This window comes from Stegodyphus dumicola, chromosome 3, assembly GCF_044657685.1.
Source record: "Stegodyphus dumicola isolate Sdum_Otavi_A_Nest chromosome 3, ASM4465768v1".
Lineage (NCBI taxonomy): Eukaryota > Metazoa > Arthropoda > Arachnida > Araneae > Eresidae > Stegodyphus > Stegodyphus dumicola.
Genome location: NC_140770.1, coordinates 66,054,296 through 66,072,678, shown reverse-complemented (window position 1 = coordinate 66,072,678; position 18,383 = coordinate 66,054,296). Strand labels below are relative to the sequence as shown.

Sequence of the window (18,383 nt, the reverse complement as noted above, 5' to 3'; positions counted from 1 at the left end):
TGTATTTATAAATATACGTGCTCATGTATGCATGTGTATATTCTGTATGTACGTATGTATGTGTATACACACAAATAAAGGGTATATAAATGCATATACATGTGCATACATACATACATTTCTGAATCTGGTCCCAATAACAGAAGATTGCTTAAGCTTTCATTAATTTTGGGAGATAACAAAGAAATGAACACATTTTGCTCTTGCAGTTATTCTAATCAATCATTGTGTTATGACTCATTTGAAGGAAGCTGTACTTTTCAAACTCAGTACACATTAACTTCTATCTCATTGCGTAAATAAATGTGGGAGAGGGCTTGTGGCCTTCAAGTTGCGTTTTTATTTCATGGGTGTGATAATTCAAATAAAACCACTCTTTGTGAAAAATATCTCTTTCTTGAAGAAACAGAATAACTACTTATTAATTTATTTGTAAATGAAACATGAAACCCACTGCAGTTTAAACAGGCTAACATGAAACCCACTGCAGTTTAAACAGGCTAACATGAAACCCACTGCAGTTTAAATAGGCTGGAGGTGGGACACATACTACTGAAGAGATGAAAATGTTAGTACAGTCAAAAGTCGTTAATTCGGACACCCATAATCCGGAATGATCTATAATCCGGACCTCAAAGCTACAAACTTTCTGCGCATGCGTCGCATTCACGCATGCGCACAGGCGTTTACGAGAGCGCGTAAGACCCTTACGGCTGCGAATATGTTTGTGCGCATGCGCGTTTAATGTGTAACGGAGTTATACGCTAAGCTAAAGTTATCTAATTCAGTTAATGTTGCAGATTGCGTTGTTCCTTAATCTTCGAATTGGATCCGGCTTATTATTTTTTGCAGACTGTTAGAGCAATTTTATAAAAGTAAGCTTGAACTTTCAATTATGTCAAATAGAATTTCCGATATATATTTACTACAAAGCGAAAGTATGTTTTGAAATCCGAAATCTGTTTATCAATTTCACGATGCTCTGTGGCAGAGGGGGGGAGCAGAAACGTCATTATTAGATTATGATAGATTAGAAAGATTATGTCAAATAGAATTTCCGATATATATTTACTAATATGTAATTTGTATCTACAAAGCGAAAGTATGTTTTGAAATCCGAAATCTGTTTATCAATTTCACGCTGCAGCACTATCTTCAGGGCAGATGTTTTTATTTTATTTGGTTTATAATTCTGTACTAAGTGTAGTATTTCATCTCGTCTTTGATATGATTTAAATCAAGTTCCCCCTTCGGATAGTGAGAAAGTGACCCAGAGGTTATTGAAAACGAAAACATTTCGATAGACAAATTAGTCGGTATTCTCAACACAGCAATTATAGGACTTGAACAGCGGAACTTTGTAACTAAACAAGAAATTATGTCTGTTTAATATAATTAAAGAGAAAGTATTATCACATAAAACGAAGCAATTTACATTGAAGGAAATGTTTAATAAAGTAAACAAATAAATATTAAGCTTTTTCTTTTTGTAAATTTTGATACCCTTTAGATCATAATTGTTCTTTATTTCATAAATTACGCTTTCATATTTTTAATTTTGTAATTTCTGCATGCCATCTTACCAGATTTAAACTGATTATCTATAATCCGGAATCGCCGAAGTCCCGACGAGTCCGGATTAACGACTTTTGACTGTAATTTTTCCATTTTGCAGGTGTGAAAGCAGTTAAGCTAAAAACAGTACTTACCATACATTATTATTATTATTATTTTTTAATTTTCAATCAAAAGGAACATGTTTCTGTGACAGTGAAACATGTGTGCTTAGCACTCCTTATTCACTGTCACTGTCGATCACTATAGTAATTGGCTGCACTATCAGTATCAATTATCACTAGTACTAGTATCCCACAACTGGTCACAATGACCAGCAACCACAACTAGTACAATACTAGGAAACATTCACCTAACAATGTATTTTATGCTCAATCATTAAATACCATTTTGCTGTGTTGCCAGCTGTTTGTATACATTTATTTCTAATAATTTGCATGTATAAGCCGCACCCCTGAATTTTATTTCAACATATGCTGTCATTTCTATTTACGACCAAATCTCAAAAGTAATTTCACATTGACAAATTTTAGTACCCAAGTCTACAAATACAACAAAATTATAAACATTCATACCTTATCTAGGAATTTCTACCAGAAAAACAGCATGAATTTAAATGATCAATATTCCATTCAAATGATGGTAATAAAGAGTGGATAATAATAACAAATACTATTCATTAAATTTAGTCCATGTTATGAACTATGTGTGCTATTCAGTTTCATTAAAAGTAAATTCCTTTCATGGAGAATGTAATTAAAAAACAGAACAGAACTTCAACAGAAGACAAAACTGTCTAGACTGTTGACTGTTGTTTTAAGGATATTTCACTACATTTTTTCCTTCTTGGAATTCGTAAGAGCATTTTCTCAAAAGATTAATCTTTTATTACTTATACAAAGCTTACACCATTGAATTGACTATTGTGACTATCCTTAAATAAGTGAATTTTTTTTTTAAGTAATATTTTTACTGTTAAAAAAAACAGCAAATTCTTGATATTGATTTGATGTTTTAGTAAAATTAATTCATGAAGTTTGTTTGGAAAGAAAATCAGCATTTGAAGCAAATAGCAATACAATATTTCCAGCTTTTTCAATAAATTTATTCTTAAATACAAAAAGGATTAAACAGGAAAAACGATAGTAATTATAAACAGAAAGAAAGCAATAATAATAATTTGCATAGAAAAAATAAAATTTTTGCAAACATGCATTTTTTTAAAGAATTTTCATAATAAAATGAAAAATATTGGATGGGATCAATCATCTACAGGATCATACACAGCGTCCATAATCCTGAGCTTAACTTTCGCTTTACGAGTTAAATCCATATTTTTCAATATAAATGGAAAAGCTCATTAAGAAATGCATTAAAAAATGCATGTCATCATCGTAGATTTCTTGGGAGCACTCATTATTTCATTCGGATACGATGTACTCCATATTAAAAAAACGTCGCCTTCGATGTGACAGCGAAATTGCTGAAAGAAAGCCGCTTCGTTTTACCTTTGCTCTGATTGGTCGACGCTTATCCCAAACTCGCTGTAAAATTGAAAACGTTGAACCCTATGCCACGAGCACTAAACCAGATTTTGTGACGTAGCAGAGACTGGTTGCCTTGGCAACGGAGCTCGGCTTTAACCACTTATGCCCTTTACGCACTCGTCTCAACGGGGCCTTATATGCCGTCAAATACGGTACTCCTCCCATAAGTGATGGTTATAAAGACAATTACTGCCTGGAAAGAAGCAAACCAAACTATACATACAAACTACTGATTACATGAAAATGTTAGTAATGGTCATTACATGAGTGATAGTTATAAAGACGATTACTGCCTGGAAAAAAGCAAACCAGTGACACCAGATGCTGTGGAAACAAGGCAATGATACACACACACACACACACACACACAAAAAAAAAAAGTATGACTTTAATGGATAAATATTTCCTATATAGCTTAACTAGTTTAATTATTCAGTAATTTAAACACTTGTGTAGCTGTATTAAGATCAACTAATTATACCTATGTTTGCATACTCCAGAAGTGTTAAATTATTCTAATCTTTCTTTAATTTTTAAATTTATTTAAGTGATATAATTTTTCACTTTACTAAGGTCATGTTCTTATTTACTACTCAAAGCCATGCTTAGTTACCATGATACTGTAGTTTTAATCACTTTTAATGATCAAAATTTTATTTAAAGCTGAAAAATGATGAGAAGAACCTAGAGAACGAGGAATTTAATACCGAAGGAACATACCCCCATACCATTTATTTTTATGAATCAAAGAAATTAATTTACATTTAATACAAGAAGGAAAATCATGAAATTTAAACACAGAAAATTTTAATTTATTAAGATAAATTGAAAGATAAGTAAATTATTCACTAAATTCTTTGAAAACTATTCATATTATTTTATGATTACATTATTATACATGAGGAACAAAAGACCAATTACTTTAATAGTAAAATCAAAGATAAAATACAATACGAAGGAGCTGTTAAAGGCAGTAAATTAAAAAAGATATGTGCATTAATTACTGAAACCTTGGAAAATATATACAATATTAATTTTGACAATGTTTTCACTCAAGTCAAGAAAAAGAGTATAATTGTTTAATACCAAGAATAGTAATTCATAATGGCACTACATTTTACTAAAAAGTATAATTAAAAATAAAAGTATCAACATAACTTACATGTATACAACTGACAGGTAAGTCGATGTAGTTGAAAAGTTCATTGTGGTATTTTACAGACATACAAGAACTGAAAAAAACCATTACTTTCTTCTTACGGTTCTTTTTCAAAAATGTAAAGAGAAGAAGAAACCTCTTTTCAGATGGGCACACAACATAACCCTAAAAAAGAATAAAGTTTTGTATAGAAAATATAAACATTTGCATAATAAATATATAAAATTCTTAAATGGACTATACTTTGAGAATGAAAATTTTTAAGTAGCATTTCATTGCTTATCTTAATTAAATAATGGTTACAAATTTTAGGTTAGGTTAATTTATTTGAATCCAGAAAAGCACATGAGGGCTACCTGCCTAAATGGAGGGAAGATTTTGTGGAGATCTTTTACAAGAAAACCGGCTCATATTCATGTTACATGTGGTAAAAAACGATAAAAATAAAAAATGCAATCAGCCTGTTCACCTGGAATAGAACTCATGGTCGAACTTCCCAATCTTATCCAGTCGGCCACTGGTAGGAGAGATGCCTTAGGACTTCATCTTTCTTTAAGAATCACTTTGCCAATGACTGAGTGGTTAAAACTGTTGAATACTGGGAAATCAACTTGGTTTTGATCCCAGGCAAACAGGCTGGCTGCATGGTTGATTTTCATGGTTTTCCCCATGGGAAATGTGAATATGGGCCAGTTTCCAGTACTTCACCAAGGCATATTTCCCCTTGGGCAGATTATCTTAAGTGTGTTTTGCCATATTCAAATAACTTAATCTTCTTTAAGAACTAAAAAAATACTATATCTGATGGCAATGTGAAAAGAATTGGCATTACTTTCCTGAGTTGCCCAAGAAAATCCATTAGAAAAAACAAGTGACAAACTTCTAATTTCCTGTTCCAGTATGCAAAATGTAATGTACAAATGTAATGCAAAATGTAATGTATGTTGAAAGCCTATAACATTTCCTATAACACAGCCTATAGATTTCTTTCAGTGGTCAAACCTGAGAATTTTCAATGAAACCTACGCAACTGTGTGATTCACTTATTTGAGATCATGAGCTATCACTGGCATTAGAAATAATTTGTATGGCCCAAAATATGTCATCTCATGTGGCCCAGGGAAGCTAACCACTGGCTTACAAGATTCAGATATACCAGTATATCTAAATCAGTGACAAACAGAAAAAACAATCATTTGCTGAATTCATGTTATTGAAAATGGAATAAGATGAAGAACTCCTAACAATTTCAAATTTCTCAGGTGAAGTTAGGTTAGGTTATTAAGCTATAGCAAAGCATACAATGGCTATCAGTCAAACGGGAAATCTTCAAGAATGACTTTCAAAGAGAAACAAACTCCTATTCTCTATATAAACGTGTGAAACCATGAAAACTAACTATGTAGACAGCTTATTCTTCTTGAACTGAATCCAGAATGACCTTAAAATATTCAGCAGTCATAATCACTTGGCCACTGATGCAGCTATTTCTCAGATAGATTCATTTTACATTACTGGAAAGTTCACACACAGTTGCCAGATGAATCATGGAAAGCAATATGTGATTTGTGAAACTGACTATGGCACATGAAAAGTAAATGCATGATGTGGCATAATGAAGGAAGGATCATACATCCATTCTTCTTCACGAAGCAGAGTGATCTGAGCAATTTATCTTGGCATGATGGAATTTTTAACATGCTTCAGCTTCCTCCAAGTACCATTTTTTTCAACAGGACAAGCACTGCCACATTTTGCAAACCAGATTTGCGACTTCCTGAATACCCAGTTACCTGGATGCCAGATTTGGCAGGGTTTAGCATTTCATAGCTGGCATCTGCAATCACCTGATTTTTTTGCCACTAGATTTTTTTTTCCAGGTCACCTTAAAGATCTTTTGCACACTTGTGCAATATACCTATATCATCTGTAAACTAAAATCTGAACAGGGAATAAACTATGTCATGCCAACCATCCTGTCAAACACTTGGATGGATAAGGACTAAAGCTTATTTTCAATAAATTAAACCTAGTCTAAATCTGATTTAGAGTAAGCAATAAAAGCTACACATCAGTATTATTTTAAATAACAACATAAAATCCCACAACAGTTTTCATATATTCATTTTCCAGATAACATAATTTCCGGAATATATAAATATCATTGTAACTTTCGTTTTAAATGAAGCATGATGAGTTAAAAAAATAACTTTTCCCCACACACATCCATTGATTTGATCAGAAGTTAATCCCCCTTCATGTCATACCTGTTTAAGACCTTCAACAGTAGCTTTTTCTTCCTGATCTTCAACTCCAATATATAAGGGTTGATTCCTTAAGGCAACTCTTACTAAATCTTCTGTTTTCTTTGTAAGAGTAGCACTGAACAACAATGTTTGTCTACTTTCTGTGGGGGGGAAAAATCTTGTTAAATTTAAAATGAAGCAAATGCTTGTTATTAATAAAAAGACAACTATTTAATTAATATCTACAAATGTACATGACATTTATTTCATTTTTTTTCACATTATATATGGACCTCACTTCTATAAAACCAGAAAAAAAGAATGCCATATATATTTTCAAATTTGATGCATATTTCTTAAAAGTCAGTTCAGACTTGATTTTAATTTATTTGGAAAAATATTAAATAAAGAAAACTGGAAAACATCTTACTTTGGCTTGTGTAATTGGAATCTTGAAAAATTATTTCAAAGTACAAAACACCCTACCTTTTTAGAGGAGTTTATTTAGAGTTTCAAAATGGCATTCTGCATCAAATGACTTTTCAAGTTGTTGACAGCAAATATTACTACCCTATATTATATTTAAAGAAGTTAATTAATAAAGAATCTGCATGAATGTATGTATACTTTTCGCCATTGAAAAAACAACGGTACCTACAGCCATCAAATTCTGAATAATGTAGTTCTCCACCCGAATACTGGTACTTGGATACATGAAATTTGAATTTGCTTCATTATCTATTTCATATTCTGTAAAACTTTAATCGATTTTTTTATTAAAAACTCAACGATCTGAAATCAAGCAGTGACATCACTGTATGGAATAAAATATATTTATCACCAGCACATGAGACTGGCTATGGAAAATTCTAAAGATAAGCTGTTTTTAAATATTTTTAGCCCAAAGAGGCATTGCCCAGATACTCTCGAAACATGCATGTGTGTGTAAATGGGGAGGGGACCCTTTGGGCATAATATAAAATGTGAAAGATTTTAAATGTTTTATTTATTTTTTCAATCATTCAATTTTACTAATTTCCTTATTTAAAATGTAATTATTTTATCCAGAGGAATGGATGTTGTCAAATGTGGCAACCATCAGTGTAATTTATGTTTTCCTCTTACTATAATTCTATCATGCAACCTGATTAAACAAATTGCGCTTTAAACTGAATTAATATGTCAACTTCAGGATTTAACCGATTTCTATACTGTGGTTTTAGTGTAATTATGAGAATTTGGGATTCATCATAACATGGAATAAACATTTATATAAATAAGAAGATTGTATTATAATCACCTTTACAGCTTTAATTTATTTTTGAACTGTTTTTGAATTTAAGAATATTTACATGGCACACACTTTTCCTTATAAAATTTTTATTTACGAGCAAAATTTGAGATTCTATCTCATACAAGAAACAATAAGGAAAAGTTAACAGTTCAGGAAAAAAACTTTTATCAGAACTTTTTTTTTTTTTTTTTTTTGTTCTGATAAAAGTTTTTTAAACATAACTGAATAATTTCTGTATATTAATTTTTTAACAATTTGTTCTTTTTTAAACTGGTGACAAGATAATAAATGATGCAAAGGACAAAAATTTATCTTTCAAAACAATTCTATATTCCTTATAAATAATTTTTATTCACAAAAATCAGACTTGTTACAATAACAAATATAACTAGAATTTTTTACTCGAGAAATTAAACAGATTATTTGATTAAAAACAATGCATCGAATGTATTACTTTATCATACTATTCCAGTAAATGACTAAACAATTAACAATAACTTTTTCTTAATTTTGCATGTATAGGCTTTGATGCAAACATAATATTATAAATTAGATTCATTACAACAAAGCACAAAAGGACCATCTACTGTAAGTAAGGGATAGCTTTATGACAGACTTTATAAAGGCAACTGGTCCAAATTTACATTAAAGATGAGAAAAATGACACAAACCTTATGCCGCCAATCATAGAATCCAGGTACATTATATGTTTCATAGTTGCAGTTCAGTTGCAAATTTGTAGACTAAAGCACAGAAGTAACTTTTAGTGAGTGCAAAAGATGCAGACACTTATGAAATCCAAATTTATGCATATTATAAGAAACTAAGCCTTTTAAGAATTGGGTTTCCACTTACAGTATTTCCACATCAGCATAACTACCTTTTAATAGAAGTTGCCAAATATATAAAATGCAGAATATTCTGTCTGTTCATGAGTATCACAATTCAGGAAGAGAGAGGTTTACTGAAGTATAACAAATTGAATACTGTATCAATTCTCAAAATAGCGAGATGGCAGTTTCATTTTTCTCTTAATCAGTGACATACATTTTTTAGGAACACCAGCTATTTAAAAAAGACATTTTTTTTAATAGTTTTATTTTTTAAACACATAACTTCTTCCTTCTGCACACAAAAAGTCTTAGATTTTGCATTTTATACCTCAAGAATCAGTACCGTCTGTCATTATTATCTGGAAAAAGACAACCTAATAATTAAAATCAATTTTCCTGCACTTGGCAATCTTTTAGCATTCTGTAGTGGCTATTTTGTATCATGTGACAAAAGATTTATCAGTATTAGTTGTCTTAAATTTTCTTGGCATATGAAATTAATACTGAGGATTTTAAATTGTCTAATTTTTATATTGCTAATCATACATATTGAAAACATTCACCAATATAAAATTCCTCCCTAATAGAGATGAAACTTCAATTATGATTAGATTCTGTAGATTCCAAACACCAGTTTTAGTTTTATAAAGAAGAACAGAAGAATATTATACAGCAATCTAATGAAATTCAGCATTGCTGGATGCCAGTATGCTGTTTAAAGATACAATGACCTCGTCTAAGAATAGCATTAAATGATGTGAACATTCATTTCAGAATGCATCTTGACACTACCAATTGTTACCAATATATACATTTTATAAAAAATCAGATTTTGTTAAATAATATAAATATTTTTGAATATATCCCTCTGCTGATAATGCAGTATAATTTCTTACAACAACACACAAAGTCTAAATGTATTAAAATTTCTATATAGTAATGATTAAGGTTAATTCAAAAACCTACCATGACAAAGGCAACCCATAGATTAATACATTGTTTAAATAGTAAACATGTTTATAATTAAATACAAAACAAAATTTCTCTGATGTTTGATATATATGACATTTTTCAAAGTTTTATATGACACAAAACAATTTAAAATTGCATGGAAGTAAACATACTTGGCAAAATACGGATGATATTTTTCATTTCCTCCTCAAATCCTATGTCTAAGATTCTGTCAGCTTCATCAATGATTAAACACTGTAAGTTTTTATATAAAAACTGTTGCGTATTCTGTAAGTAAAAGTATAATTATGCATTACAGAGATTACAGTTAACAAAAATCAACTTAAGACTTTAGTAAGGAAAATTAAGCATCACTCGTATTAGATATTAAACTGATGCACCAATACATCATCTGACAATCAAATAATGAGATTTAATTTTATGCATCCAAAATAAAAGTACCATTGTTGAAGCAATGAATGTCAACCAAATGTCCAAACTTTATTTTTAAACTGGAAATATTCCATGCAATAGGAATTACAATACTATTTCACTCAGTTAGTGAAAGAACATTGTTACATATGTAACACAGATCAAACACAGACTTGCATTTTTAAACTCAAAAAAGATACTATCGAGACAATTGAACTTATGGGTGTACAAAAATAATTGTCTACCTCATACCCCTGATATTCAAGTGACATGCACAATTTAAAAGGCATGTGGAAATGATTGATGATAAACAGAATAAGAAGAAAATTTGAATGTCTGGATATTCAAGTTCTGTTCAGAACAGACGAGATAAAAAAATCATCCATCACAAATTCGGATTAATCTAAATTTTAAGGTGCCCCTTAAATCATTGCCAAATTGTTGTTTCATTTATGGTAACCTGAGTAATTGAATGTTATGGGAACCCTAATATAACATGATTGGTTGTGTGACTGCAGTGAATTTGACTGATGGGAAAATATTCGTAAGGGCTTATTTCTGCGTTGGATGTCAGTTAGGAAGTATGTTTCTTATTTTGTGCTTTAGACCGTAAAATGGCTGCATGTGATGAGATTAATCTGAAGTTTCTGTACGATTTGGAATGAAAACGAAAGAAAAGTGTTAATTGACTGGTGCGTAAATGAAGGTTTACTTAGTAATCATTATAAGTGTCCTGTTTGTACGAAGGAAATGTGTGTGGTTGAATGTAAAGATCATTCAGATGGCTTTGAATGAATTTGTCATAAGAAAGATTCATGCAAGAAATCACACAGTCAGTCCAGCACTACGGAGGAAAGTTTTGACTCTTATTTCTGTGAATTTATGTGGTGACGGCAGTATGCATATTCTAGTTCAAATAATTTTAGAAAATTTTTGGATGCTGTTAAGAAATTTTGTGTGCCACAGACTGAAGACAGAGAAAGTTCTAAATATGGTAAGTCAATATTTCCTTTTTGTAGTGCGTATATGCATGTATTTCCTTATTTATGTTATTTCACTGTGTGATTTAAATGCAGTTTATTGAGCTTCAATTGGCTACAAATTTTGTTCAATTTTGGTGATGAGTAACTTCATTTTAACATTATATGAAGTTATAATTCTCCTGATTTTTTTGAAGTGAAAACAGATTGATGTGTACATGGACAAAGTTATGGTAGAGCACAATGCTTAGTTTTAACAATTTCCTGATTTTTTTTTTTTTTTTTTTTTTTTTTTTAGTGAAAATAGATCTGTGTGTACATGGGCACTGAGTTTGTGCAATTCTTTGACTTATTACTTTGGTTTTGTGTAGTGGCCATCTTGAAATTGTACCTTGCTGGCCAATCGCCAATTTTTGCTCAGGGGCACCTGAAATATATTTTTACACAAATTCGTTTCAAGAGGCAAAATGTTAAATTAACTTTTATTCATGTACTTTATTAGCACATATAATTATTATAGAAGAAGATTCTCAAAGTCTGATCCAAGAAGCTATCATCTAGCAATCAAATTCTTGTTCGTAATGTATTGGTTCATTGGGCAATAGTAATGAGGATAAGTTGAAAAATAAGTTTCCCCTGTCGACTGTGGTCAGAGTTGTGTGTGAAAGTCAAAAAATAGAATGAGACATTAAAGATATGACATACCTTTATTTTATTATTCTCGTACGAGTACGTTGAGACATTTGTCATATCGCTTGATAAGCTTCAAAAAGTCCTCCAAGAAAAATTCACGCTTTGCATATGGAAGAAGCGTTGAACGGTTATGGGCGAAAAGCGACACAGCAGGAAAACACGCAAGTCACCGATACACCATTGGGTAGAGATCACTGCAAATCAAGCAGATGGCACTGTTGCAGTGCCTGCGCAAAGCGGAGACCAGCCTCTCATTTGAGCCCAGGTAGGTATGGAGAGAAGGTGCGTTTTGAATTCGTGGTCAAAGGAGGAAGTGAGAGCGGTTATCCGCTATGAATGGGCACGTGGAGTATCAGGAACAGAAATTCATAACCGCCTCGTGGAAGTCTATGGGCCAGGTGTGATGTCGAAGCAAATGGTGTGGAGATGGTGTAGCACATTCAGTGATGGACGTCAGCAAGTGGAGGACATACCGAGAGCTGGACAGACGCGCACGGCCACTACAGATGCAAATGTCAGGAAGGTGGATGACATGATTAGAGCGAACCGGCGTATCACCATCGTTGAAGTAGCGGAAGAACTTGGAATCTCACATGAGCGAGCTCAAAACATCATCCATGACATTCTTCGATACAGAAAAGTGTCAGCACGATGGGTGCCCCAACAATTGACCTCGACACAAAAGGAACAATGCATGGGGGGGTCAGCCTGGAACATCTCGTGCATTACCATGAAGATGGCAATGACTTTCTGTTTCGGATTGTGATGGGGGATGAAACGTGGGTCCACCATTTCACGTTAGAATCGAAGACCGCATCTATGGAGTGGAAACATCCGTTATCACCTGTCCGAAAGAAGTTCAAGACAACTCCCTCTGCAGGTAAAGTGCTTCTCACAGTTTTCTGGGACGCCCAAGGAGTTTTGTTGCTGGACTTTTTGGAGGTTGGAACCATCAATGCTACGCGCTACTGTGACACCCTGTCGAAATTGAAAGAGGCAATTCGGAAAAAGCGGCCTGGCCTTCTCACATCTGCCCTTCTGCTGTTGATTGCCAGACCACATTCGGCGACGGCAAAGCAAAACCATATTGCAACTCTTGGCTGGGAGCGCCTACACCATCCGCCATACAGTCCTGATCTCGCACCAAGCGACTTCCATCTGTTTCTGGCTTTGAAGAAAAATCTCGGGGGAAGGCGCTTTGGAAGCAATACTGAAGTGAAACAAGCCGTTCAATGCTTCTTCCATATGCAAAGCCCTGATTTTTTCCTGGAGGGCTTTTTGAAGCTTATCAAGCGATATGACAAATGTTTCAATGTACTTGGTACCTATGTGGAAAAATAAAGGTATGTCATATCTTTAATGTCTCATTCTATTTTTTGACTTTCATACACAACTCTGACCACAGTCGACAGGGGAAACTTATTTTTCAACTTACCCTTGTACATAAAGTTTTGCTCAAAAACATGCATATTAAATCACCCAGATTCACTCTCCCAGATTTATCATCCTGTAACTATTTTTCACTTCCAAAATTAAAGTTATTACTGAAATAAGGCTTCTTTAATGATGTTAAGGACATGTAAAAAACTTTGACATCAAATCTTCAGGCAACAAATTTCACAAAAAGACTGCATAGGTCATTGCAAAGCTTTAGATTATGCTACTTGCTGAATCAGTGCAAAAAGCTTCAGTTACGGTTAAGTTATTAGAATACAGCAAAGCACATGACGGCTATCTGCCTAAAGGAAGGAATGCCTTCATGGAGGGCGTTCTAAGGGAAACTGGCTCATATTCATGTAAATGCAAAAGGAATATATTTAAATATAAAATAAGTAATGTCCTCGTCTTCTGCTTATTTTTTGTCTTATTATTTCAATATCTTTTTTTAACTTCACATTATTGTATAACACATTTTGACTACTTAAGACGATCTTAGACAATATAAGATCCCTTATTTCTTATCTAGAATTTGGCAGAACTGCAATGGATAATGAACTTACATACTTTCAAATATCTGCGAGACATTCTACTTATTTTAAGAATAATTTATTTCTTCTAAACATTTATTTTGTCCAATTCATACAAGATTTCACATTCAAATATCATGATATTCTAACTAAATTATCAACAAAACTGGATTTTCATTTGAAAATCCAAAATAATAATAAATAAAATAAAATAAAAATAAAATAAAATAAAATGTTTTAGTAATTGTCTTAAATTTTATACCGTTTAAATAAATGTAAATAACAGTGCTCAAGTGAATTATATGGTGTGCCTATGGGTTCGTGATATATTGAATGCATGTAGGTCAGATGATGGGTTAATAAAATTAATTTTTATCAAAAGAAACAATTCAAGTTCTGGAATTTTCCATAGAAATTCTTGGACAGGTGTTCACAATATCACAGAGTACAATCAGTAATTACACTTCAAACTACTAAGAACGTTAAACACTACACAATGAAAAGCGCATCTAAAGAGAAAGCTAACTTGGATATACCTCATTTCATGCTGAACTAACAATTTGCAATGACAATAACTAAGCAACTAACTTAACAGAGCAGATGTTCTCTCTGGTCCTATACAGTTTTCAATTGACCAAGAAGTTATTTCTAGTACTTTCTGCTTCTCGAAATTACTGCAAAGCAAGATGAGGGTCGAATTACAGTTGCAACTAATATAGTGATCAATTACAATACCTATATAGTGATGCAGGGACCGGACCAAAATGTCATCAAATGGCTGCCAAAACTGTTGTCAGTTTGGTGATAGCTTGTCAAATTACCGAGGTAGCCATTTACTCAATGTACTTGCCCCTGTATTCTTACTTTTTTTTGTGTTACATTACACGTAAAAATACAGCAATTTCACTGCAATCATCTATCTACATAAAAAATTCTTAACACTATTTAATCCCTTCTTCACTACAACAGTCAAATTCTAAATCATGGTAGTTATAAACTCATATTTTTGTAACAGATTAGAAATATACTTTTGAGCTATTACAAAATGGAAAATTTTAAACTTAAACACTAAATATGTAAATAATTTAATTTTCATGTGTAAACATACTTGCAGATGATCAAGAAGTCTTCCAGGAGTAGCAATAAGTATATTAACACCTGTTGCAAGCTTCTGAGCTTCAGTCTGTCTACTCGCACCACCCATTACCAAGCCATGTGTATGGGAATGGTATTTTAAAAGTTCTTTCACAACTCCAAATGTTTGCATAGACAGTTCACGAGTTGGAGAGATTACTAAAACTCCAGTTCCATTTCTTGCAGAAAACTTCAACTTGTACATTAGTTCAACAGCTGGAATGAGGAACGCCAAAGTTTTTCCACTGCCTGTCTTAGCAGACACAACAGCATCCCTATAATATTAAAATAAATAATGTATATCCAAGTTATCCAATAATAAAATGAGTACATTTCATTAATGTATTCATAATAATTAAAAGCTTTTACTTTGCATTTTTACTTCCTTGTACGAAGTAAAGAAAGTATTGTAATCGCAAAAAAAAAAAAAACTTGGTATCATATTTCAATGAAAATATCCAATTTGACCAATCTCGAATCCATTTGAATGATGTTTTTGTATGACACCTGCAAGTATGGACCGAATAAAGGACTCTTTTTTCCAAAATGGATTGTAATGGTACGAAAATATCCATTTTGACCAATATGGAATCCATCTGAACAATGTTTTTTGCATGACATCTGTACATATGGACACAATAAAGGACTCTTTCCAAAATGGATTGTAATGGTAGTAAAATATCTATTTTGACAAATCTCAAATCCATTTGAACAATGTTTCTGCATGATATCTGTATGCAGAGACAGAATAAAGAACTCTTTTTTTTTTTTTTCCCCCAAAATGGAATCACAAAAGATTTTTTTCATGACATCCGCATATATGTACATATGTATGTATCTAGCATAACTCAAAAACAAGTAACCTTAGAATGTTGAAATTTTGTGTATTCTATAACATGTAGTTGCACAAATCTGTTTTTATTTGTAATTGGTCACACCAAACATATATAGTTATTTACATATATATAATCAGATAACTTGGCGAGAAAGAAAGTTGCAATGGATTGACGATGGTTCTCTGCATTATAACTTGGAAGAGGCTTTACTGCATAGTTAGAAAGATGACACTCAAAGACAGACATGTAACAGAAACAAACGTAGATGTAATAAACAGCAGGAATTTTGATGGCGTAGAAATGTTGATACATAATGAATAGAAGACTTGCAGCCGAGGCACATTAAATCTTCATTTTATTTTCAGTAAACATATTGCAGCTCCAAACAACTTGGCACATTATTTTTGCCTATTTCAAGAGGTTTACATTTTTGAAAACTAAGCAGCAGACAGCAGTCCAGCTAGGCTGAAGTGTAGCGAGCAAGTGTGTTATGTTCAGGGTGAAATCTTAATTAAGCCTGAGTTAATTTTGTTTCTCAATGCATTTTGATTCGATAATTAATACTGCTATAAAATTATTATTGGCTGTCTGAGTTTTAGTTCATTTACATCATCAGATATATATATATATATATATCCACCCTGTCACCTGGATTGGCGAGCCCCTTTCTTTTATTCTCATATGCTGATGAAATGTGTATTTTCCCCCTTAAAAGTGAATGAATTATGTTGTTCTTTTGTTCCAGTTAAGGTTTTTATGCCTTTACTTAATCTGCATGCAACAGTTGTAAAATTATCAACAGTTTAAAAGTTTTAAGAGGTGCTAAGTATAATGAAGATGCCATTTGTTTACATTTGAAACTCTTAGTAAAACAGTAAATTAAGTAAGTTTGTGCCAACTTCAGTGTCTTTTTGCTGAGTGAGACCAAAAATAAACTTTCAATTTATGTACCAAAAAATGTCTTCCTGCTCACTTGCCAAATTGTGTAGAACATCTTAACTGTAAATATTGTTTTTTTAACTGTAATTGGTTTTGGGGTTTTTCTTTTACTTTGCAATTTTAAATGAAGATGTTTTGAGTTTTTTTGCATTTTTGCATTCCTGCCAAGTGATAATTGAATTAATTGAAAGAGAAATGTATCTCTAATGAAATTCAAGGATATAAGTTTAAATAAAATGCAACAAAAAATGTGTATAATTTAATAGGTCATACAAGGAAGAAGTGTAGTGCCCACATCACACACTTTATACAGCAAAAGCTGTTCTAGAAATAAGGTAAGGTAAAAATTAGATTATTAAATATGCATATTATTTGAAGTGCAAGCAACCCCTTTTTTGGATGAATATTTAATTCAAAATTCTTTTCTTAACATACTGGAGTACATTACAGTAAAAGTATTCATTAGGTGATCCTAAAAAGATGGATTCTTTCATGGAACATATTCTAAGGAAAAAAAGGAGTCATATTTATAACACAAATAAAAATCCCACACAGATCATATATTTAGTTAATGAAAACAGAACTTAAACAGACTTGAATCTAGATATAAATATCAGATTTTTACATTTCATCTTGTCAACTGTGAGACTGTCACCAAGCAGTGCAATTTAGTGCCAATTATACAGGGTGAATCTGAAGAAGTGGGCAAAACTTCAAAGGGTCATAGAACACAGCTATATAAGCAATATTCATTACAATGTATGGTTGGAACATAAGCTGTGAGAAGTTAAATGGTAGTTTTCCACTATCACATTTAAAGAATTAACACAAGAATGACAGGAGATGCTTCAGAAAACATTTTATTTACAGGAATGCAATTGATGTACACTGCAGGGAAAACTGGTTTCCGTTCAACTGAGCCAATTGACGAAATTCAAATTGCATTTTTCATGTGTTGAAAGTGCGACTTAGGATATATATTAGATTTATATAAAGCATTGTTCTAACATAGGTATTTTAACACAAAAATGAAACTTTTTCTCAAATAACATACTTATTTTTCCTCATATTTCGATTCTACGATTCTAGTTATGCCAAAATAATTTTGTAAAATTTGGTGTGAAATTTACGGAGAAATTGACAAACCACTTCAACCAATCCCTCCCCCTGGAAATTTCGTGGTTCATAATACCAGACATCCTCTCGGCAATCCATAGTAGAAAATGCCGTTGGGTGCAAGAACGATCCTTTTATACCATTTACAATGCTACCTGGTGGTTCATTATTTGTGTTTCGCCCAAACTTTTTATGACGAATATTGCTTGTATAGCTACATTCAATTATCCCATAAAATTCTGCCCACTCTTTCAGATTCACTTTTTCACCCTGTATAAGTGTGATGTAACAACACATTCATATCATCTGTCCTTTCATTTGATACAATATAGATTGATTCTCAATAAACGAAATTTACGAAAAAATATATAAATCAACTGTTATGGCTGTATTTTTTTTTAAATACTAAAATTTGGGGTGTGCCTTCTAAAGAACATCAAACAGAAGATTGGCTGATGAAATAATAATAAACTGGAACAGTTACCTGAAGTTTGTCTCACAGCACTCTAAGCAGATCTGATAAAATCAGAATGCTTAACAAAATAATAGAAATTGATGACTGCCTTTTAACGAAGTGCAAAAACAATGTGGGTTTAATAGTGATTGTTTATTAAATACACAGGAATGGTTGGCACAGCTGGAGCAGGATTACTGCCAGCTGTCATGACTCAACGGAGCTGA

General features: G+C 32.2%; 1 protein-coding gene across 1 annotated transcript in view; it reads right to left on the bottom strand.

Moving 5' to 3' along the window:
• pit (probable ATP-dependent RNA helicase pitchoune) overlaps window positions 1–18,383 on the bottom strand; it is a 34,220-nt gene that overhangs the window by 9,063 nt on the left and 6,774 nt on the right. The window contains exons 3-6 of the mRNA XM_035368346.1: window positions 14,786–15,086; window positions 9,779–9,893; window positions 6,549–6,688; window positions 4,285–4,446 (exon numbers count right to left, since the gene is read on the bottom strand). Coding sequence (XP_035224237.1) covers window positions 4,285–4,446; window positions 6,549–6,688; window positions 9,779–9,893; window positions 14,786–15,086 — 718 coding nt within the window. The remainder of the gene's footprint in view (window positions 1–4,284; window positions 4,447–6,548; window positions 6,689–9,778; window positions 9,894–14,785; window positions 15,087–18,383) is intronic.